Genomic DNA, 24,947 nt, shown 5'->3' on the forward strand with positions numbered 1-24,947 from the left:
TAATGATAATGTAATTCCACAATAGCATTTTAATTTTCCACATGTGTATGTGTTATGTTATGATGTGTGCAATCCAGGACCATATTAAAATCAAATTGAAAAAGCGGTTTGACATTTCATTCAAGTCATACCTGCTGCACAGTGGACAATATTCAAACATTAATTCAAATTTGAAAATGAAAATGCAACATAAACAATTTAACCTGATTTTACAAATAGGTAAGCAATATTCAGGTCACAATGAAAATGAAAATGCTTCTTTTTTTTTAACAATTTGAAAATGAAAACAGCATTTGACATTTCATTTTAAAAGTCTTACGGCTACACTGCGCTCGGGGGTTTGAAAGACTAACTGCAGTTTTAAAAACACATATTAACCGATAGGAGGCTCCGACACTTTTATAGGAGCACCAACCCGGAGATGAGATGTGACTGATCCGACTGACGGTGGCCCACAGCGGTCAAACAACACCAATAAACATTGCAACTGTGACACCGAGTGCCTTTTTTGGGCTACTGCCCTACACATGCATAACTGTATGTATACATGTACGATATACACCTGACAGTGTGCATGTATGTGCAATTGCTTAGTACCAGTATATTTGTATGTGCAAGTGAAGTAGCCTATTCAGTTTTGGCCTAGCAGCTTCTCATAGAATTGACTAAAACTGAGTGACACATTGATATTGTGGATAATAGCAAACTGAAAAATTAATTTATTGAGCACAGAATAGATTTCAGTTCACTCAGGTTCAATATTATTTACTGAAAATATTTTCTCTTCAAAACATAATTTGTGTATTTGCAAAATGTATTTGTCTGTGCACAAAAAGCCCCACTGTGCACTCAGGAATGAGGCACAAAAATAACACCATACTTTTACAGTAATTACTATAAATGTTTGCTTAGGATATAGACAACAATCATAGCTTCCCTTTTAATGATATTCAATGTGTGATATACAAACCTTTGTGTTTGCCTACTTTACATTCAGGTCAGTAAATGTCGCACTGTTCACATTAAGCATCAAGAATAGAACATTTTCTCGAACCACTTTGCTGAGAGGGTAAATTCAACGCTCCCGACGCTGTCGGACTGACCTCCGGTACCGGGCAGTTGATTTCTTCGTGCAGACAGCATCTACAGCCTGGTGGACGCTTCATGGTGTTTAGACCGCGGACTGTTCTCAGGGCCAGGCATGGGCCAACTGCGACCTTCTTACCTTTTTGTCTTCTGTATTTAAAGCAAAGTTGGCGCCTTTTGGGCGAAATGCCCGTATGTGCGCAGTCCATTAAAGCAGGCAGATGTACGCACCTCTTCTTTTTTTTTCCCAGCACGCCCCGTTTCCTGTTCGTCCGATTTCCAAAACTGTCACAGGTACGAAAAGTTTCTGCGTTTGTTTGTTCCCCAGTCTACATTTCTGATACTGTTATTCAAATTATTCTGGCAAAGACTCACCCGGGTTCTGGGCCCAGAGTTCCGGCTGAAGTGTTGTCCGACTGGTTTTTCCGAGTCCAACATCCCACAACCAGGCCTGAAGCACGCCAAACGTGCCGGACGGCCATTACTCTTCTGGCGGTTGGTTAATTTCCTGCTATTTTCCCCCACGCCAGCCCTTCCCTTAAGGGCAGCATGGAATCAGATAACATAACATACTGTTTTATTAAAAGACTCATTTACACAACATAAGAACTCACATTCTCGTGGACACAGAAGTGAACCAGCATGAAGTCCACGAGCAGCGGCAAAAATCAATATACTGCGGTGGTAAGTGAAGGTAAACTGCAAGTATAAGTCCAACAGCAGCTGTGCACGAAGGTCAAGCTACTAATAAATAATAATCACAATGTTCATAAACAAACTAGTTTTGACTAGATGAAAGGCTTAAATGTCACATATGTTACTCCTGGGCCTAAGGACAGTTAAGTCTAAATGTATCCTACCTAAAGTTAGAAATCAGAGAGAATCCATTAACACAAGGGGCACTGTCTATGTGAAGAATAAACAGATGTGATTTCCAGTAAAATATTGATTAAATGTCAAAAGCCACAAATGAAAATGTGGAATGCCGGAGTTGCATTACTCTTTTTACTTGAACCCCCCACATTAGGAGCTATTCAAGCAAAATCATGAACTAATCATGAAAAAGTCAAAGGCTTGCTCTCATCAGTCAGGCTACTGAAGTTATAGCTGAAATTATTTTGAGCCAATAAATAACCTCACTAATCCCATAATCTACAGTAGTTGTAGTAGTTGTGTAGTGTAGTGGATATAAAAATAACAGGCTAAAATTATAAATATTAAAGTCATTATAGAATCCTATTGGGAACTTTATTTAAATGATCATGTAAACTTGAAAATGAAAATGTAATTCTATGATAGTGATTTAATTTTTCACATGTGTTCTATTATTATCATTAATGTTACCACTATTGCACTGGACTGGAATATGAACGAAGCAGTCAGCAGGACATTTCCAGAGATAGATGAGTGGAGCTGAGAGAGTGAAAGAAGAAGAAAAGAGGAGCGAATGAGAACAGAGTGATCCAGAGTAGATCGAATAAAATACTGTCTGATTATATTAGAGTACATGTCCATGTTGTTTATCCTATGATGCTATTCTTTAAAGAAATTTAATGTTCTTCTGTTGGCCAAATATTCAGTTCACATTCATGAAGACATTTACTTGGCCTTGTTGTGGATCCATGTCTGTTAGAGCAACACATATTATTATGGTCTGGATTTAAATGTAGATTTGTCAGCTAAACATTAAATCTGTGAAGTCTACGTCAGCGTACTGTCACAAAAATAGGTGTCAAGATTAGTAAAGCTGTTTATGCCAAATTCATTCCCCACCTATGTCATGTAAATTCAAAATAGTAATATCAGACAATTTTTGCCTCTTTTTATGTGACAGTAGTGAAAATTAGTCGTTGTCCAAATTTGTTGTGTTGTGGTTTCAGAATGATGAAGACAGAACAATTGATGATGATTTTTTTTTTCTTGGGCAAATATCATGTTTTTCCCAAATGATGTACAAATGGCTTGATACAGTAATGAATGGGGAAAAAAATTCCCCGGGGGAGCATGTCCTCTGAATATTAAGTTGTCAAACAGTGACAAGGAAGTGACGTCCTAACTGAAGACCCGCCTTGATGAGAGGTCTGACAGTTTGCATTTTCAATTTCATGTTGACCCCAAAGTAGCATTGTGACATGTTAATGTAAATGCAATGGATGTTTTGCAAATTGCATTTAAATATTGTCCATTGTAGACCAGGTTAAGACTTGCTCTTTTCATTTTCATTTTCAAATTGTAAAAGAAAATGCATTGTGGAATTACATTATCATTTGAATATAGTCCCCTATACTCACTATTAAACTCTATTACTCCCCATTGTACTCATTATCAAGCTGCAGTTTGTCTTTTCTCTGCTTTCATAAATGATGTAATTTCTTTGTGATTGTGTTTCTTCTCCTCCTCTCTAGATGTGCGGTGTCCATCAAGACACTGGATGTCACGTGGTCACTCGTGTGAGGAGCGAACTGTGTGGAACCCAAAGTACTGTGTGGTCGCTGACTGTCAGATGCTGCTTCTGAATGAGAACGAGGTGGTGAGAGCAAACAGTACAATCTCTTGTCTGTCATGTCAAGATTACGTAAAAAGTACTGACCAGATTTGCACCAAACTTGGTGGAGGGAGGGGGCATGAGCCAGGGAAGAGCCCAATTAAATTTTTGTGCCGATCCGATTAAAGGGATCCAGGATTTTTTTAATGACTTTCCTTAACATTTTGAAATAGGACATTTGTTCACACTTTTGTCATCTTTCTGGATCTTGATGCAAAAAAACAGAAATATGTGCAGTGTTGTGATTTATGAGTTTGTACAATTTGGTGGAGATCCAGATAATAATTGATTCTGGCAGATGTGTTGTATTGTTTGGCCTTGGCGAAGATATGTGCTCTACTGAGTGCAACTCTAGTAATAATACATGACATATGGTCAGTGCCTGGGCTGATGTTTTAATCCCATTTAAAATAGAGTAAAGGTTTCACAATCTATGTCAGTTGGACATCTCCTCTATGTCACCTGTGTCCTAACCCCTTTTTACTTTCCCACAGCTGCTGGGTTAAGGCTTATTATTGATCTACTCAATAATATTAATAATAGTAATGATAATAATAATGGTAGAGAATGGAGACTCACAATGGAAAAACACAGCCTCCTGACTGAATCGTGTGTTGTGTGATAATTCATTCTTCATTTAAATTCATTCCACAGCGGAGACGACCAGTAGCTAGGTTAAGTCTGGCTCTCTGCCACTGTTGTTTTGATTAGTGTCACACTGGATTATGCTAGTTTCTGTGAGATTAGAGGTCCTGTTATTAGGAACAAATCAGGAGTCAGCAGGATAATCTAAATTACATTGTTCTGTCAGCAGTATTCTCTCCTTACTTAACAGCTTTGTGAGCTCATATTTAAAGCCTCTACTCCTACAAAGGTGCTTTCACATATTTTTCCTGGTTAAATATCTTCTCAAGACTGTGACTCATTTCGAGGGCTGGGGAATATTGTTTTATCAATATCGTAATATTTTCTGATACTGATACACTCACTGAGCTCTTTATGTGCTATCTTTCAATCAGCCAATCATGTGCAAGCACTGTAGTGCTTGAAATCCTGCAGATACAGGTCAGGAGCTTCAGTTAATGTTAACATCAAACATCAGAATGGAGAAATGTTATCTCAGTGACTATGATCGTGGCATGATTGTTGGTGCCAGACGAGCTGGTTTAAATTCCTGGAACTGCTGATCTCCTGGGATTTTCACACACAACAGTCTGTAGAGTTTTTCTCAGAATGTAGCTCTTCGTCCAAAAGTTACTCTTGCTTCTGCATGGACGTCTTGCCGTGGATGCCAGTAGCTCATGCAAGTTAGTGTCTGTCAGTGGCTGAGCCTGGCTGTCTACATGTAGAGCATCACATGATGTACAGTTTTCAGCTGATGCCACTAACTGGGAACCATCAACAGCAAATTAAATTATGACTGTCTTGGAATTTCTCAAGGCGTCCTTTACGATTTTGAAGGTCTCAGCGCAGCGACAGTGACAGAACAGTGGCCCTGTGAGCAGCCAAGTATCACCAAACCACATATGAATGACACAGCAATTTTCTTAAGTCATTTCTTATGCTATCACTGAGCGTGTCACCTCACGTCACATCATTTCTCTTCTGCCTAACCCGAACTAAAACAGTGTTAAATTACTTGCAGGATTAAACAGCATTAAATGACATGCAAAAAGCTTAAAATGCAAATACACGATGGTAAAATGTCCTGAAAAGTTGCATGCTATTTATACGCCATGATATTGCTCTGAGGGAATTATGGCATCTTGATCACTCAATTCTGGCGAATGGTTGACAATAATGGTGCTCAAACATGAGTGCACCGCTTCAAAGTCACAAAAGCACCTAGACAAGGAACAGTTATTTACCAAACCTTTTTTCATACCAGCGGTGACTGCTGGAACTGAGGAGAAAAAAGTGGCTTGAGTCTTTCTATGTCGGCAATTACTGAGGTATGCCATACTGAAAAAGAACAATAATTGCAGGGAGGAATTATTTCAATCGACCCATTGTCAGCCTTTCCACTACAGTGCTTTCTGTTTCACAGCAACAAAGAACAACAGCTTTTAAATGCATCCATCTAGAGACCCAGACTCTGAAAGGTCATCTGTAACACTGCTGGATTTCTGTTATGTCAGCAAACTGTAGGTCAAAACAATGATTCAGTCTTATAATGGCTTGCTCCAGATGAAGGAGGGGTGACTGCAGAACAAGCTCAGGTGAATGGATCAGAGCATCAACTGCGGTGAACAAGCAATCATACGGTCGAGGTCAAACATTTACATGCACGTCTGTGCAGCATGTCATGGCAGTATTAGGTTTTCAGTTATTCCAGTAACTCTTTATTTTGTCACAGAATGATTAGACCCTGTACTTGGTCACAAAATTAGCTATTTGATTCAAAGTTGACAGCAAAAATATATAGCTTAGTTAAAGCTCCTCAGACTCATCAACCTAATTTACGATAGACTATGTGTCCATGTTTGTGTGACAATAATCAGACATGATAGAAAATAATTCAGAAAAAAGCCTTTAATTTCCTGTGGAAAACCCATCTGTTGTTTTCCATGTGATGCTTCATCTCTCAGAGCAAACGACACATAAAGCAGCATGTCTAAGAAAACACTCGTCTTTTTGAAATGCATTTCAACAATTCACATTTAGCCCCAAATTAAAAACAAGAATAGTTTGTACTTGCCCATTGGGTTAAATTGCTGCATATTTAAATCTTTACAGATCAATAGGTGTCTGTTATTATTCACTCTTTATTTGCTTAAATGTATCTTCCTCCTTTCTATACAACTTTTAGAAAAACACTGGAGTGAACAAAAACGCAAGGTTCAAAAGTGAGAGGAAAGAAAAATCGATGTGCGCAGCAAGACTTTAAGAGTCCATGTACAAAAGTTTTGATTTATTGTTGGCTGTGAACGTTTGTGCTGAAGGGGTTTTACTAAACAGTGACTCTTCTTTATTTCTTTGTTTGGGGCGTTTTGTGTCATTCCTTTTCATCTTATTCTGTTTTTATGTCTTGTTTTGTTGGGTTCTTTTACTCTCTCTCTCTCTCTCTCTCTCTCTCTCTCTCTCTCTCTCTCTCTCCCTCTTTTCTCTTCAGCTGTACCTATCTCTGCGTCTCCTCCACGGTTCTCTTGTACTGTTAGACATTATGGAAAACAGAGAATTGTAGTGCGGTATCACTGAACAGCTCATGCTGATACTATCGTTTGTAATGGGATGTTTACTTAATAGATGATTGTGGCCTTATTTGCCAAAGATGATTAGGCCTTCAGCCAATTTGACGCATCCCGAATAGTAAGATAAATTATTCTTCCACAAACACGAACAAAGCCGAAAAAGAGGAATGCAGATAGTGAAAGCAAACTATGAGAGAGGGGATAACGATCTCAATATTCAGCGAGTGTGTCACATGTCCGCAGGGCAGCAATATGAAGGTAATAAAAGTGAGGGAATGGTGTGATTTCAGAGGGCTCTCTAGAGTTTCGACTTTTCTCATTTTCACCTTCAGCTTGTTGCGAAGGCCTCAGTTGTTCCTTGGGCACACGCGACTCGCTGTGTGTAAAAATTGATGGTGAAGTTTCTCCCATCTACTTTTCTAAAGCTGCACACAACTGCCACTAGAGGGGGCTTATGATATGAGACAAATCAGTTTTCTGTGGTTGTGTCAACAGTCAGGAATTTCATATGAATTGAGGATAGTTTAAGGAAATTCAAGTAGGCTTTGCCATTTGTTTTTACTGTTGTAATCTAATCAATGCATACGTCCATGGCAACAGCAATTATCTTAATTGAGTTGTCTGATATTGACAGGATACATCACTGTTAACCGTTAGCAGTATTTTTCCTTAGTTAAGCCTCTCACAGAAAGTTAGTTAGATGGGTTTCTGATCTCAACAGAATGATTGTTGTTTATCATTTAAACTTGACCTTCATCCAGAGAATGTTTTTGCAGTAAGCCTGCTGTGTTTCACCGTTTCTGGCTTCACTCCCATGCAGTCGCACCTCATGGTCACCCGCTGGCTGTGCATTATGACTAATGTTCTCTGTGCAGCATACTGTAATTCACTAAAACTTTCCTGCCTAGATACATCCATCTAGTCATAGGACTTTTTACCGAGCCATACTGTCACTAGCCCACGACTCTGACCTTTACCTGCCACCTCAGGGATTACTCAGTGCAGTTATTTTACTGCTGATAAAATAAAGTGAAATCATGATCTCATCACACTTATCTACCTTACTGTCCTAGCGTGTATAATTAGAAAAATTATACACAAATATGCTAAAATAGAGCTTTCATAAACTAATGATTTGTTTCAAATTGGAAGGCAACATTTTCTGCAATGATAAGTTTGTAACTGTCTCTTATTTATTTCATTTTTTAAATATTTTAGGTATCTGAATGTAGGCAATGCTCACCCATTCAAATTAATTACCACTTAGTCACTGAGTAGTGCAAATTAATAATTGGATGAGTGGGTGAATTAATGGATAATGAAATGAGTAATTATTATAGATTATTATTAAAGCTACAGAGGATACTACAATTCCTGCTCAGCACTGTTGTTTGGGCCTTACAGAACAGGACTGTATATGTCCCTGTCACTACAAATTGTTGCAGTGAGACTAAAGTTACAGCTCATCTCGCTTAGTCATTATGGATCACACCACCAGACGTTGTCTTTTACGTGAGAGAAAGTGTGAGAGAGAGCTGTCCTTACAACCAAGTCCCACGAGGCAAGTAAAGCGGTGACTCGCGGAGAGGATCAGAGAGAGATAAACAGACAGACATGGAAACAGAGGGACAGAGGAAACAAGACAGACAGGGTGCTGCATTGAGTTGAGAGGTGTGAGGATGTTCGATAAGCCATTATCACTCTGCTTGGAGGACATCAGGCCCTTTCCCTTTTTCTTTGACTCACCACTTTCTCACAACAGCCACCCCCTTTCTTTTGTCTGTTTAATCTTTTGGAGCTGAACATTTGGTATGCAAGCTACAGGAAGATATGGGCTGACACTGACTGATGTGCTGCTAATGCCCGTTCTGTTTTATCCAGTGACTCCTCATTTATCAAGTCCAATACAGCTATTGTGTGTTATTGGCCCAGCACAGCATTAAACATGGTGACCAGAATAACCACAACAAAATAGATAAGGAACCTTTTTGACTATTGCATGTGTGTTCTCACATTTTTTACAGCCGCCATTTTTCTTTCTGTTAGCATTCATTCTTCTTCTGTGCTCCTACTTTGTCTTTGTGCCTTTTGTTAAATGTATTCAGGCTTTTATCTGTCTTGAGTTTCTTCCTCTGTGTCCCTGTGTCCTCCTTTCTCTCTCTCAGTCTCAATAGATCTGTCCCTTGTTTTTTTGCAGGAGAGGCGCGCTGCGTCATGCAAGGTCCATCTTCTGCGACGCACCATCAGCGTTCCAGTGGAAACACAGTTTCCAGAATTCCACAGCCAGCTGTCCACAGAGAGCGGTGAGTAGCCTGAGGACGTAGCTCTGCAGTGATCAGGATGCATCAGCATTTCCATGCACACATTGGAAATACTTTAATTGCTTTCTTGACACAATTTAATTCAATTAGAATGATTAATAACCCTGAAATCAAATGTTTAACACTTGTTAAACATTTAACACATGGTTATGGACATATATAAGATTTAATTTTTATGTCTGTGGAGACTGAGGAGAAGTTGGTGCTTTTTAATGGCTTGCCTCTGGTTTTGGCTTTTTTCCTACTATCTGTGCATGTGCAAGACTCCAGAATATCAGTTTATATATAGTCTATAGTTTATCTATACAATGGTCAAATGGGCAGTGTAACTCAAGAGAAGCACTTCTTTCTGCTCCTCAGTGACATAAACAGTCAGAGACTTAAAGTGAGCCTGGCAATGCCTGGATGAGCCTTTTAAAATCGCTGATACTCGTTTCTTCTGCTTCATATCCACTAGATGGAGAGCTTGCTGCTTCATGGCGCGGCAGTGCACTTACAATGTTTCATCCTAACCACTAAGACAGACACTGATAAAGGTTTTGGTCTCTCTGAAATTGCAGGTGTCATGTCGCACTTTCCCTATTGCTTTTATGACAATGTAAAGCTTGTCGTATAATGCAGTTGCTTCCTGCATATATCAGTATACACACTTGTGTATGGACAAGATGGAGCACCCCAGTGAAAGCGGTTCGAGTCTGTTTATGTGTCTGTGAGGGAGGAATCACAGAATCAGTCACAGTGAGACACTAGGTGGCACTAAGGTTTGTCGTTCAAGCATTTGTATCCCACAGTTACCGTTGCTGGGTTGTCAGCTGGCATGCAGCATAATAGGAGCCAACTTTAAATCAGTGTGTGCGGTGGTTATTCAGTGTAAGTGCTTTTTCATGATGTCATTACATTATTTTGTCAACACCCTGTATATAGTCGAGTACATTAAGTTTTTATTAAGTTAAGTAATTTCCTGAGGTGGTGTTGTCGTCTATCCCTGTGGCAGTGTATTTGCACAGCAGAGAGATTGTATCATTTCTGGCTTGGCAGAGTTGCGTAAGTTGTGTTTTTAATTAAGATACTTGCGTGTTTCTTTGTTACCACCCACTCAACCCATGCTTTCTGCAGACACTACTATGTTCACACGTGTCTGTCTAAACAAGTGACTCAGTGAGTTTGTGGCTGGATTGTTGTGCAGCGGCGTCTGCAGGGCCTAACCGACCGCTGGCTGTTAGAGGACGACATTTAGTTCAGTGTTAAAATAAAAATATTACTTTGATGCGCTTAGCTGACATTAAGAAACATATTTATTTCTCAGCTAAGCACATGTTCTGTTAATTAAAGCATCATGTCAGTTGATACAATTCAGGAAGTGTCTCATTCAAATGTTCGACCCTGTATCACCTATTTGAGGTCACGTTCTTGTCGGTAGTATGAGGGCTAGATAACAAACCGAGCACGAATGTCCTTCTGTCTCCTCAAAGTTATGTCTGTTACCCGGTATTCTCTGCATAGCACATATTTGGCTTTAAATATATTGCAGAGACTGGCTTTTTTTTTTTTTTTTTTTTGCTGCAGTTGTTTGGTGCTAAATCACCCGCGCACACACACACACACACACACACACCCAAAGAAAAGAAAAGAACAGATAAATATGTGCATCCCATTTTGTAATCTGTATTCAAGTGATGACATGGTGGTGATGAGAATACAGCGTTGGATGCATTATTATACAGGATTTGTGTGACCACTGTAGGTTAGTTTTGTTTATCTGAGGAGAGACAGAGGCTAAAGGAATAAACACAGTCTGCCAGCTAGTTCACTAATTACAGAGAACCTCTGTAACTCTGCCAATGACATTCTGAAACTTTTCCATGATTATTATGTAAGGTCATTTCTGAATCACTGATTCAGATTTCCATAGTCGAGATACACTGTTCTGCATGTTAGCTAGAATACGTTACAAGACATTAATGTACTTATTTAGTGGCCACTATTTCAGCTATTTAACATACTTTCATACTTTCAGCTTTTTTATCATCTGATTACTTTGGTATTTGGATTTGAATTCAGTCGTCGCTGGCAATAAAAAATAACATAGTGGCATTTACAGATCAGAAGCAGCACTGACTGAACACATGAATGGCTACAATTACAGACATGCAAGTGGAAAAAAGAATCTGATATGATATTTGTTAATATGAAAATCATAACTAAGACTTTTAAATGCACGTTTCAAAAGTTTCTGTGAACCACCACTTATGATTTCAAATTAAAATTCCCAGTTATATTTTAACGGGAGCTGCAACTGTCCAGTGGGGGCATTAAGGGAACCTGAGTGTGAAAAGTAATTGTAAAGCAATCAATATTATGAAATAGCAGACATTTGCATGCATTATTATTAGCATTAGTACTGGGGTGAGATAATGCTAGAACATCACTGAAACACACTTATTGTGTTTTCACTGGCATGAATAGAAACAAGTGCCACTTCCAACACCATACAGAAGAGTTGTTAATTTTATCCCTGAAAACCATGATGTGCTCCAGTCACCCCTTCACTGTCTGACCTTTAAAGTTGCACTTGAGTGTGTGTGTGAATGTGTGTGCACACCTGTATGGTTTTCATATCATGTTCCACCTCACAACACTACAAACACTCACGCGCTCTGTGTTTTACTAAATTATTCATCGGCATAGGCCCCACCTGCTCTTGTCCTTGTGCGACACAGGCTCTAAATAAGCAGCACGATGAATAAAAACTACACTGAGATGAATAGGAATCCACAGCAAATCAGAGAGCGCTCTCATCTCGTCTCATCCTGCGACTGAATAGTGAGCGGCTGCCTCCTCTATTCTTTTGAACTCTTCGAGGTTTTGGCACAAACCTGCCAGAGACGGCGAGCGCTGTTATGCTCCCACCAGAACAACTACGCTTAATTTTACTGAGGTGAAAGTTTTTTTTCCTCTGTATACAACTTCGGAAAAAGTTCTCAACCCCTCGGTTCTTTAAAGATGCTGGGGCATACTCTGCCCTATTTTCCAGTTTTTACTTCTTCCGTAAATATTTTCACAAACTGTAACATTTTAGATAGGATTAAATAGAACTGGATAACTGACCAAAGGCTGTTGAATGATTTTTACATGCCTTGTAGCCCAAATACTGCCTCACATGTATTTTCCCTCTGATGTAACAAAGTCCTCCTTGCTTCTCTCCTCAGAGTTTATAATTACAATTAGCTACCATTAGCCAAAATGGTATTTGTTGTGCCAGTCACTCTAATCTATTTTGCCAGCACATCACTAGATAATAGGTTGGTTTGCCTTGTCAGTGTCTTTTCTTACAGTTTAAATAAAGATTAATTAAAAACACCTCAAATAAGAGGAGCTGTAACTTGCCAAGAAGAACGTGAGTTAGCTGAGATAAAATGTTTTCAAGGTAAAGGTCGGCTGGGATGTATTCGGTTGCAGTATGTAGCTGAAAAAATATGTGGCAGGGAAACCCACTTTAACAGAGTTCAGGTGGCACATGAAGTGGCAGATATGAATCACTATGAGCTGATAATCCAATTATTATTGATGCCAAACTTCAATATTTTTTGACAGCTTTTAAGTATTGGCAGCACAATACTTTTTCTACATTTGGATTCAGCCATGACAAGCAGTTAATGATGTATGCATTAGTTTTCCTCTTTTTTTTTTTTGACATGCTGTGTGTTACTGAGAGCTGAGACAATTAATTGTTTAAGTAGTTGATCAGCAGAATATTTTTTGGCAATAATTTAATATTCAATGAATTTCAGTCATTTTTCAAGCAAAAATCACAAACTTTTTCCGGTTCCAGCTTTCAAATATAAGTATTTCTCTGTTTCATATCATTGTCGATTGAATATCTTTGGCATATGCTGCACAAAACAAGCAGCTTGAGCTCTGCACACTGCGATGAGATATGCTTTTTTGTGCGTTGAATTGAAATGAGAGTCGAAACCATGCCCAGCCTGCGCAGCCTGGTCCGGTTTCTGAGTCCGCCCATTGTTAACATTCAGGTTGTAGCACTATGGAAGTTCCTAAATTCTTCTGGCATGTTAATGTTTTCCAAACTGATGTTACTAAGTCCTCGTCATGATGAGAAAAAAATATGCTGAGAGTGAAATTGATCAAAGTGGAAACATTCTCCACCCCCTCCACCCATCTCTCTCCCTCTCTCTCCTCCACCACCACCACCACCACAACGTGGAAACTGCTCCTCTCTCTCTCTCTCTCTCTCCTCCCTCCCATTCTGTGCTCCGTTATACTCTCTCACTCTCTCTCTCTCTCTCTCCCCACTCTCCAGAGAGGGGTTCAGTCAGACAGATGTAACACAACAGTAGAAGCCTGAGCTGAGCTGGCAGGCTGCAGGGGCCAGACCAGAGCCAGCAGCTCTGACTGGAGAGAACAGCGAGGAGGACGCGGCAGCGGCGTCGGCAGAGGGGGATAAAACAGTAGTTGCAGTGGCAGTTTCAGTAGTTGCAGTTCAGTTACCGAGCTGACTTTGCCTCAGGATATGGGCGTGTTGATCTGGGCACTCATCACCCTGTGAATTTAACATGGACCCTGACACCAGCACCCATCCAGAGACGCAGCATGGTGAGTGGGGATTTGAAGGTGGAAAAGACGAGAAAAGATGAGAGTGATACTGTGGAAAAAGTTGAGGAGCGTGTTAGTGAACAAGGGAGTTAGGTCACATGGTTTTCCTGTTAGGTTGCTATTATGACTATGCTCTCCATTTGGCTCTTAAGCTGTTGACTAGGGCCTCTGTGGTCAAATGAATAGGACTTCAGTCTGTTCTGTTGGGTAAGGGGTTAAGGGGTGAGGGGGGTTAGATGGCAATGTGATGAAATCAACTGCCTGCTAAAGACATTTTGCTGTAATGACCCTTTTTTTTTTGTTACTTTAACAAGGTTGTAAAGTTTTTTGCTTTTTTGTATCGTGCTTTGAATGAATTCTCCCTGGGATTTGCCTTGGCTTCAGTTGTGTGCTGTTTTGGTGCAGGCTTCATGGAGCAGGAAGCTCTCCTCTTGCTCTTTGAATGGAATAATGAACTGTGAGGGCCGTGGGTGTACCGTTTCTCTTCAAAAGCAGCGAGATAATTTGATGGTTATGTGAATCCGTATATTTGTATGCAGTGTAGTGGTTGCTGTATGTGGGTGTTTGTGTTAGAGACCCAGAGTGACACGAAAGAATGAAAGCGGGAGACAGAGGGAAAGAGAAGGGGAGAGACAGAAAGAGAAAAGAGTTATGTACACAAATAAATCCAGGGGGATCTAGACTGCACTGTAGGCCAGCGAGAGTGCTCACTCTTTCTCTTCCCCCTCATTTTCCGCTGCCTCTTTTTTTTTTTTTTTTTTTTTCCTCCACTGCTCCAAATGTTAGAGCCTAAACTAGATAGTTAAAAGGCACGAAAAAAATGGTGTATTATTAACTGGGCCAGAAAAGACGATGTTTTGTCTTCATGGCCGACGGGAAGGACTCTGCTGTGCTGCTGATGAAGAATGTGGCTAACAGAATGAGTCAACAGAGAACATATTTCCAGGAGACCGTAGTTTCTCTTCTCCAGCGCCTAAGCCACATTGCTTTATGCACTGGGCTCTGTGCCATGACAGCGAAGGAGAGACAAAGAAAGGGGAAGGAGAACAGCTAAAGATGAAACTTGAGGATTTTTATCCATCTCATGAGACGTGAAACTTCTGTTAGTGAGCTAATCAAATAAGTGAGAACGCTGAGCTTTTTCTCACCTTCACAGGAAGGTTTCCCAAACTAAAATGCCAGCTTTGTGCGGTAGTAGTCATTTTCTGCTCTCAACCGGTTTTCAGTGTATACAGATCTCTTCTAAAGGTCCAGTATAAATAGAAAAGTGAGAGCAGAAAGGGCAATAATCTGATATCATCCGATTACATTCTCACCTCAAGCGTGCAAGCTGCGGGAGGCGTTCACACTTCCTGAGGCTTGCAGGCATCACTTTTCACTCTCTATCAGACACACAAACGCATGCATGCACAGAGGTATCATTGCTGTTGTTTTGCAACAAATCTGGGAGCACAGTGCTTTGCGTTGCATGTTTTGTTTTTCATATATTACACATTTGGTTTGTGTATTTTGCATATACAGTAGCTGCATCTACACATTTCCTGTTTGTTTCTACAGAAAGCAGATGATTGCTAATGCTGGACATCCTCTTCCACTGTACATCAGGAAATAAGTGGCATTCCTGCTATACAAGCTAAATTAAAAGTGGTGACTCGAATAACTGCGGTACACGTGTGCACTCAGTAGGATTGTCAGGAGTAAACTGAGAGTTTCACTAAAAGTATTTCTCTTTACAAGCAGCCATGCCTAATTCAGGCCTTAAAATGAGCATAGCCACTAGCTTATAGGAGCACATAGAGATGAGAGGAATGTTGAGGGAGGGGAGTAAAAAAGGGAGAGGCAGAAAAACTCCTTATCCATGGCCTTCATTGACATGTAAATAGGTCTGTATGTTTTTGTCCTAGTTGAGAAAGGTTGAATGCTAGCTCATGTACTGCAGGGGAAAACACAGGGACACACATTTTTTGTGTAAGTGTGTGCGCGCGTGTGTGTGTGTGTGCGTGTGTCAGATAGAACTTTGATTAGACAGGGATTAAACCGGCTGAGATTTCCTCCTTTTCGCTATAAAGCATTTTTGTGAAAAACAAGGGGCTTTTCACTCATTTTCCATTTTGAAGTAAATTAGGTTTTTCTGACTGCACTTCTAAAATTCCCAGATTTTATCCAGATGAAACTGTGGTCTTGTGGGTGAAAGCGCTACAGGGCTTTGTCTTGAAGAATGTTCAGCTTTTAATAAAAGATTTATTCTTGCTTGTGTTGTCATGTGCTAGAATCGAGCCAGACTTCGGAGCTGGGTGGTACACGGTGTGTAAATTTAGGAACTGGGCTGTCAGCTTAGAAATTTTAATCTAGTTTTAAGAGAGGAAGCGTTATCTTACGCCAGGCCTCATTGTCAAGTCAAGTTCATTCTGGCATAGAGACTTTCTTCACTCTTTGAGGTTTCAGCCTTGAGGGTTGTCTAAAGTGTAGAAACTGATAAAAACACCATGTTTAGTCTGTCCTGTTTCTAGCAGCTGTAAACATCTTGTGTATGTTCGTGTTTCTGTATTTGCATCTTTTGGGAAGCAAATCTACATTTTAAACCCTCGGTGGAAAGGCGTTTTGGCAAAGTGGGGTCATTCTGGCTCGTCCCACTTCCTCAGGGACTTGGGTTTGAGGGTTAAAGGTTAGACGGGTCCTAAAATCTTGAGAAAAATATCTGGGTTTTAAACGTGCTGGATGTTTGTTTCTGCTGTTTGGTGCTGCATGGACAGATAGTGTACAGTATGTCTCTTGCTGCCCAATAAATGAGTGAAGGCAAAAGAGTCAGTTAAAAGAGACTAAAAGGCATTTTTTCTTTCTCCATGTGTGACACACATTAAATCTGATTTGAGTTGATATGGTGAAGTTGTTAGCAAACAGTTCATTATTCCCATTTTCAGCAACATCATCAATCAAATGATGAATGTGTCCGTTATGCACTTACTTTTAGCTCTGGTCTCTATCAACTCATGAGGAAAATATCTGGCACTTTAGCAGCTAAATGCTCCGCTACTGTATGTTCACCAGCTGGTCACTAACTTCTGTCTGTCTACCATGTGCTGCTAAGCCAGTAGCAGGATTTTTAGAGCTGAAAACTTCCGCCTGCTGTGGCCAAAAAGACGCTATGAAAGCAGCAAGAGTGAAGCGAGACAATAAAATTGCAGCCTTGACGGCTAAATAATTGATGTTAAGCTTTGCAGAGCTGAGGAGAACTGCAAAGTCAGTGCTAGGTTCATTAATATGAGCGACCCCTTTCACATGGTCCATTGTCATCATGGAAATATTGATTGTAGCTGCTTTAAAGAAGGAGAACACCTTATTTACTCAGTTCACATTTTGGAACCATTGAAGGTTCTTCCGTTTGCAGGGAACTTTGCAAATGTTTGCTCAGGATAATCAAGTAAAAATACACTTCAATTGAAATCACAAAGATCAGCTACAATGCAGGAAAATCTCCCATCTCCAATGACAGGAGATACAGAAGATAAAATGTATAATAAGTACTATTATTTTATGGCTTTTTAACAACTCTGCCCAACAGCCTATAAGAAAAAAGCATTAAGGTCAGATTGTGTATTGTTTACTAATGTCACATTTTCTGATTTCTGGATCGGTGCCTCCAGAATTCAAGCACTCTCCCTCATGCTGTTATTTAGGACAGCGGGCCTGTGCAGGGCAGCTCTCAGGCAATGTTCCACATAATCACTCTTTTCTCGCAGACTTCTGACCCTGCTGCTCCTGCATTAGCAGTAGCGTTTATTGTAAGTCTATATGAACAAGATAAAATAAAAAGCTCAGGCTGCTTGTCGTACTCCTCCAGAGGTCAAGGCAAGTGACGCTGCTGGGCTGGAAGAAAATGTCAGGAGTAGTTTTAAATAACAGGCTGTGTGTTGTGGCACTGGCTTTTCTAAGACTAAACTAACTCTGATGACCTCTGATTTGTGGGTTGGATGTTATTTTGAAATGAAAACTAAACATTAACTTTACATACACATCTTTAACTTGAATAAACTGCTTTTCCTATGAGCCACAAACTTTCTTAAGGTATCTTAAAACACTGAGATTGAGACTGACTGCGTTTCACACTTGGCTTTAAGATTCTTCTCAAAAGCATCTGCAGTGGCTGCTTGTGATGGGATTTTTCTTCCATGCTTATTTTTGACTTTATTTGTGGTGGGAAACTTTGAATGTTTCTGAAGATGGAGAGAGAGAGAAGAAAAAAAATACACACACACATCACACACATTTGCAGCCATCAGCCATACAAGGGGAACGCTGTGGCTATTTGCATAATGAATCGTTCTACGCACTGAAATGGTCAAAATGAGAAAGAAAATGCTGGAGAGAAGAGATATGAAAACAGAGCAGGACGCAGAGAGAGTCAGGAGATGTGAAGTCACTTCAGTGGTCTATGTTTGGAAGCTTTTTTCAAGCTATATATATTTACTACAAACTAGATAGTCCTTCATGGAGGTCAGGGACACATATGTTTGACACTGCATATTTGGATAAATGTATCCCTGACCATGTCCAAATGTGGCCTGTGCAGTCAGGTCCTGATGCGTCCTCTGTGCATTTTGGGATGCTGCAGTGCTACCGGTGATTGTCTCAGAGGAATGAATGAGTAAAATGGAAATAGTCAGAATGCATTTGTGTCTCTTACACATTTCCCTTAATTTGCAGCTGAACTAAGGAGCCTCAAGGACTTAACTCAAGAACCAAAATTTTTTTTGGCGCAGTTGTGTTTGCCTTTCCAAAGTGAATCAAACCGATCATAAATTGCACTGCTGTGACTGCTCGGTTTGAGACATAATTTTTGCATGAGGAGAAAAAACAAAGTAAATATAGATGAGTTTGAAAACATCATGTTGCTCTTTTGTAATTTACGGTCGTGTGATTTGTAATGAATGCTATAAAGATGTCTGTCTCCAGAGTAGCAATCTGCTGATTGGTGATGTTCTGTTTCTTTTTCTGTTATAGTGCGTAATTTGTCTGTTCATGGTACATAACCACAATGAAGCAATTGGCAAATAAATAAAAATTTCTCTTTCTCTCCCTCACACTTGCTCTTCATCTCTTCCTCTTGGTTTTTGATTGTTGAGTTTTCCACTGTATAACTATCATAAAGAATAAAATAATCTCTTGTGTTTTACCAGTTAGTGATGCTCTAAACGAGAACAGGTCAAAACCTAGAATAGCCAAGGTCAGTCGGTTTCAGCCTCTCTCCTCCTCTCTGTGCTCACATATACAGTATGTTAATACAGCTGAATTCCCAATAAAGCTGTTCTCACTTACATGTTTTTCTGTTTCTGTTTCAGACAACAGAACAAATACGAAATAGTGATTGAAACACAGACCATTAAGACTACGTGTTACCAGCAGTTACTCCCAAGTCAACAAAACTCTGCTTTTATAACCTTGATGTCATCTGACAAAATCATCAAACACATTAATTGAAGATAAAGACTGTTCTGTGGTTTCTGCTATATTTACTTGTAAAATGATCGCTCAGAGACAAAGTTAGAGGCTCATTCATGCTGCCATGTGGTCAGCATGGGTCTGAAAAGTCAGTTAATCTAGTGACAAAGCTGCTAACTTGGCAACACTGCTTGTTTGCATCAATTTATTTTGAAAGAGCAACGACCAATGGAGGAAAACTCCACTACACAACACTTGGCCGGACCGACCAGAGGTATAACCTTATCGCTCAGTCATGTGGCATTCAGTTGACCTACGATGTAACTTCATCACTCAGTCAGTCAACAACATTCGCATTCATAGGCTGGCCCCAATGTTGTGGTCCAGCACAACATTGCAGACTCTACCTTGGTAGTTACTGGCCCTGTGAAAAAGCGGTACCCACAGAAACAGACTACAGACAAACAACCAGCAGAAGCTTCCTCTTATCATAAAGGAGGTAAAAATAGATCCTCAAAAGGTTCCTGTAGTCAAAAAAGTTTCTGACTAACTCTATTTTGGAGAGTAGCAAAAAAAGGAAACCCAAAAAAGAAAAAGTAAAAACAATCATAAAAGTGAAAGAACATGTACTTTTTTTTTTTTCAATCTGATCAGAATGGCATTTTTATTTTATTGTGAAAATATGAAGTCTTGTCAAATTTGACTGAATTCAGAAAAAAAATTCCACATTTTTTTAATGTGACTAGACTGAACTATAGAAGTGCATTTTTGCACAGCAGTAGGTTACAGTAAGAAAACAGAGCAGATTACCAACCAAAAGATCCACAGATGTGAGGTTCACACAGGAGATGACAGATGAAAAGTTCATCAAACCAACTACTCCGGTGATGGTGGATATAAATAACACTGTAGGAGCAGAGCTAAGCAATAACCTCAGAGAGCTGACTTGTGGCCAGCAGCAACAGTGGCACGACTCCATTTGGCCCTGTTTGTCAGAAAGCCACCCTGATGATAGACTGTCAGTCAACAGAGCGCTGCTGCGGGGAGGGGAGGGGGAGTCGGGGTCAAGAAACAGGGAAAAGCAGTGCTGAGCATATGAGACAATGGAGCGTTAAAGAAAACTGGAACGTGTGCACAAATGTAAATTGCGCCTTTGCTGCATGTCATGTAGATGTTGAGCATGTTAGTGTGGTTGTGTGCGTGGGCGCTAGTGCGTGCATTCGTGTGTCAGTGTGTGTCCATGACATGTTTTGCTGCCGAAGTGTGCGATGTGTGTCTAAGTTGAAGTGACTGCAAGGGGCAGAAAACTGAGCCAAACGCAGCCATGAGCTTGTTACACGCTCACAACAAATTTATGTTGGGAATGTGCTTTTCACGTCTCTGTAAGTCTTATGTAAATGTGCTGGTCCCACACTGAGCAGAGTGCCAGAGAGGGTGAGAGTGGTGAGGGAATGAGTTGTGGAGAGAGAGCTGGAAAATATTGACTATGTGAAAGGAAACTGGTAAAGTCGGAGAGAGCATGAATACTAGGAGACTTAAGTCTTTTCCTGGGAGATTCTAATCAAAAGAGGATTCTTGAATTGTAAGATGAACTGATCTTAATCAGTGTTTTGTTTGCCCTTCTTCATTGTTTGTGTGGTTTACCCAGCTACAGATCTGTGATGATCCAGCAGGGTGTTTATTTCAGTACCAATGCTGGTGGGAAAATGCAGTCATTTGAGCCTGAAATTAGAGCTTGAGAAAAGCAGCAACATGAAACTGTAGATGGTTGATTTAAAGTCTTGTGATATTCTATCTGCTTTGTTTTCACCATCACAATTAAATTACATTCAACCCATGATCATGAGGTGAACTGTTAAAATGTCTTTTTCTACATCATGTCACATGCTGTTCTGGGTATGCTGTCTGTAGAACGCCCACATGCATTAAGGGAAATGTGGAAGAAGAATGGCCAAGACTTGACCGTTTACAGCAAAACATTGTTAGATTTGGCAGGATGAAGGATTTCTCTAAAGAATCCAAGCAACATCAAGGATTCAGCTAGAAGAACTAATCCTCCCGGCATTAACGATTAAACATGATCAGATCTAAGTAAAGTCAACAATAGCAAATATGGGTCATATGACGAAGATTTGGTGGTGGAGGGGGCTACAGGAAAGCAGGAAACTGCTTCTGCATGGGGGGTATCAGCAGAGTTATAGTGCTCCACCTGAACTCACACATTTGTGACGAGACACTCAGAGTTCATGTCACTCTGCATGATCAGGTTCGGGGGATTTTGATAGTTGAGAGTGACAGAAACCATATGGAGGGAGAGGTGTGAATGGTATGTGATAAATGTCCTAATGAAAGCCGGGCCTTGGCAGATACGTGCTATGCATTTTAGACCGGTGTGGGCCCCAGACTCTAACCAGTTCTCGCCTTTTTATAAGCTGAATTCCCTTTGGAATCCGTCCACAAAAAGCACTTGCTGGCATGGTAGGCATGGTAGCAGCCTGACCCCACGTGCCGCACACAAGTGCCTTTGTCTCTAAAATGGCAGATGTTGGCATTCCTGACTGTCCCATGTCCAACTCTTCCTACAGCTGAAATACAAATTCCTTTTTTCTCTGCCTGTACTGGCAAGAGGAGACGAATCCTAAGCCAGACACTCTGATTTGAATTGACTGTTTAATGTGTTCATTTCCAGATTTTTTTTTATTTATTTATTTTTTTAGCATCCAAGCGCTCAACAGAGTCCAGAATGGCACATCGTTAGGAAACTGCAGACATTAGATAGACTATTTGTTTCTTGTTTGTCAGTGATGGTTCAGCTCTTTTGTCACACTGACACTCTCTATTCTTTACTTTCTGCCTGCTGCTGGTATCCCGCTCTCTCTTTTCCTCATCTTCCCCTTACATCCTGTATTTTTCTCCATTGTCGCTCATGTCATTCTCCTGGCTCAGGCTCAGCAGTAACATACCTGCCGTTTCTTGAGGAAGATCCTTTTTTGAAAAACTTCAAGCTTTGTTGTTGTTTTTACTCCCGAGATTCAGACTTGTGTCGCATTCTCATGCACAAAAATCTGTGCATACTCAAAGGCAGGGGTTAAGCATCGTCGTCACTATGCATGTCCTCAGCTTTTTCTCACGTTCTTGGACATAAACTCACACAAATTAACTCAGGAAAATAAACAGAGTGACAGGGGGGGTGAGGGATTACTGTGACAGAGAGAGAGACAAACAGAGAGGGAGATAAAAGGAGAGGCGTGTCTGAGTTGTCTATAGGAGTAGACTGCTTCACTTTTTGTCCCTGTGTAACTCTATAGCCCACATACCAAAGTACTCACTCACTATGTCACTTCAGGCTTTTGGGTTTCTGTCTTTCCCATTTTACTCTCACTCCCTCTTTGCCGGTGTTTTCCCTGGTAATTGTTTATTGAAGGGCGGATTAGAATTTAGTCAAACTTCTGCCTAAACAAGCATCCTAGTCTTCTGATATGACCTCAGTCTGCTCTAAAACACTTTGCAGGCCCTTTGGCATTTAACTGTTTTAAATAATGAAAACAAGCTCTTTGAAAATGTTTTGTAGAACCTTCGTATTGAGGTGATCACATTTCACAAGTAAGGTTAAGTTTTTTTTCCCGACAGAAGCAGAAACTGCGTCCCTGCCTCCTAACTAAAGTTTCAGCCATTCTCACTAATATACACTGACCTCTATACACCTGTGAATACCTGTGGTCATTTGTCTTACATATTTCTATACTTAGCACTTTTTACATGACGTGAATCTGTGGATCACTGAGCTTTTCATCAAAACAAATATGTGAAAACAGCCTCACTAATTGTAGCAAACTGTTTTTGAAATTTGGAAGTGATCAGGCCAGTCTTCAAAAGAAGCAGTGTTCACGTGCCAAAATGTGTCATATAACTCCTCATCAGGCATTGGTGCACAACAAAGACAAACTCACAACAAGATGTCGAGAGTTTTATAGCTGTGCTGAATTCCTCAGAGGCGAGAAACATATGAAAGTAATAGATCAACATATTTATCCCATCCTCACTGATGTCACACATGGCCTCTGCAACACAGCAATTTGTATCGTTTCACATTTACTGGATATGTGTGGAAACTGCGCTGTTTCCATTTTGGTTTTGGAAGCCGGGACTCTAAATGTGGAGTGGAGGAAACACGGAGCTGTCTGTCATCAGTTTATTCGAACCTATTGGCTTTTTAATGCTCTGTCGCAATTATTATAATTAGAGTAATTATAGATGTTAAAGTAGTTCAATAAACATCTTGTCTCTGCAATTTTTGTGCTGGATCAGTCAGTGTTAATGTGTTTACCTTAACTACAAACTTCCTCATTAAATAACTTAATGGTCTATTAAAGGCTACATAAATGTAAATACATTAAGAAGGCTTTTATAGTAATATAGTAGCAACAGTAGAACAGATGGTTTGAAACCTGGTTTTTCTTTTCCAGATTTCATGTGTCCTATGCAGTCTGGTTTGGTGCGTGTAGAGCACATTTAATTTAATTAATTTAAGTTAATGCCACACAGAAGTTTTTGCATTTTTCTGTATTTTTAGCCACGGAGGCAGCGTGGCCCTGGGGATGACGGTGTTGGTCTCTCAGTCCACCTCTTTGAGCCAGACTGAAATATCTCAACAACTGTTGGATGGATTCCAATGACATTTTATCCAGTAATTCATTGTCCCTACAGGATGAATCCTGTTGACTTCGGTGAGCCCCTGACTTTGCTTCTAGCACCAACATGAGGCTGACATAGTTATTTTTTAAAGAAATGACTTGGATTCCCGTGTGTGGAAACACACTAACACCTATCTCAAAATTAATAGTTATATATTGGTGACCCTTCACTTTTCATCTTACACTCATCAGGCCAATCTTTCAATTTGATTGGTTCATTTCAATTACACTCCTTTGTTTTATGACCAAGTACCTGCCAGACTAATGACATTCCCATCAGCTGAAGCTTTACTTAGTATTTAGTGATAATTAGCATTAGCATGCTAACATGCTAAACTAAGATGGTGAACATGGTCAACATTATACCTGTCAAACATCAGCATGTTATCATTAGCACTGTGAGCATGTTAGTTTCCTGATGTTAGCATGTTCACATGAAGCACTGCAGTGGCTAAGTACAGACTTACGGAGCTGCTAGCATGACTGTATCCCTGTTGAATTACCATCACATGACAGCAATAATAAAGAAATATATTTGAATAAAAGCTAACATAACACAGTGTAGCTGCACAGAGAGATCATCATATGATATTTTTCTTATTACACAGCCCTAAGGCTTTGGTGTGACTAGATGTGGTGAGAGAAGGAAGACACTGAAGTAGAAGTAAACTGGTGTGAATAGCAGGAGGATGGGGGGGGGAGAGATCTGATGTCACCTCCGTGGACAAATGTCTTCCTTGACAAATGTCTGGCCAAGGACGGCAGCAGAAACATGAGAGTGCTGTTCTTTGGCAGGAAGGAGGGTGGTGGTGTTGGTGGGGGGGGGGTCATGGGAAAAGACATCGAACATCTCAGCGAGGCCACTTCTTACTGTAACATACCTATTACCTGTGCTGTAGCATAGTTTTGTGTGGTGACTTTAGCTTTTTGCTTAATCATGGTTTGGAAACTGGCTTGGGTTGGGTTGAACTTGCATTTAAGGAGAAAGGAAACAACAGGTGAGACCTTGTTCTTTGCAACACTTTCTGTCTCTCTGTCATTTGCAGCCTACAGAGGA

General features: G+C 40.2%; 1 protein-coding gene across 1 annotated transcript; it reads left to right on the top strand.

The window, feature by feature from the left end:
- Nucleotides 1-1,272: 1,272 nt before the first annotated feature.
- On the top strand, nt 1,273-9,133 carry LOC111237379 (ras/Rap GTPase-activating protein SynGAP-like). The gene is made up of 3 exons (XM_022766458.1): nt 1,273-1,309; nt 3,492-3,616; nt 9,020-9,133. The coding sequence occupies exons 1-3, from the start codon at nt 1,273-1,275 to the stop codon at nt 9,131-9,133; spliced, it is 276 nt and encodes a 91-aa protein (XP_022622179.1).
- The last annotated feature ends 15,814 nt before the right edge of the window (nt 9,134-24,947 follow it).

This window comes from Seriola dumerili, unplaced genomic scaffold, assembly GCF_002260705.1.
Source record: "Seriola dumerili isolate Sdu_G_001 unplaced genomic scaffold, Sdu_1.0 BDQW01000853.1, whole genome shotgun sequence".
Classification (NCBI taxonomy): Eukaryota; Metazoa; Chordata; class Actinopteri; order Carangiformes; family Carangidae; genus Seriola; species Seriola dumerili.

Coding starts and splice junctions, on each gene's coding strand:
- LOC111237379 (XM_022766458.1), top strand. CDS start 1,273: ATGCCCGTATGTGCGCAGTCCATTAAAGCAGGCAGAT. Junction 1,310..3,491: donor GTCCATTAAAGCAGGCAGAT/GTACGCACCTCT, acceptor CCTCCTCTCTAG/ATGTGCGGTGTCCATCAAGA. Junction 3,617..9,019: donor TTCTGAATGAGAACGAGGTG/GTGAGAGCAAAC, acceptor GTTTTTTTGCAG/GAGAGGCGCGCTGCGTCATG.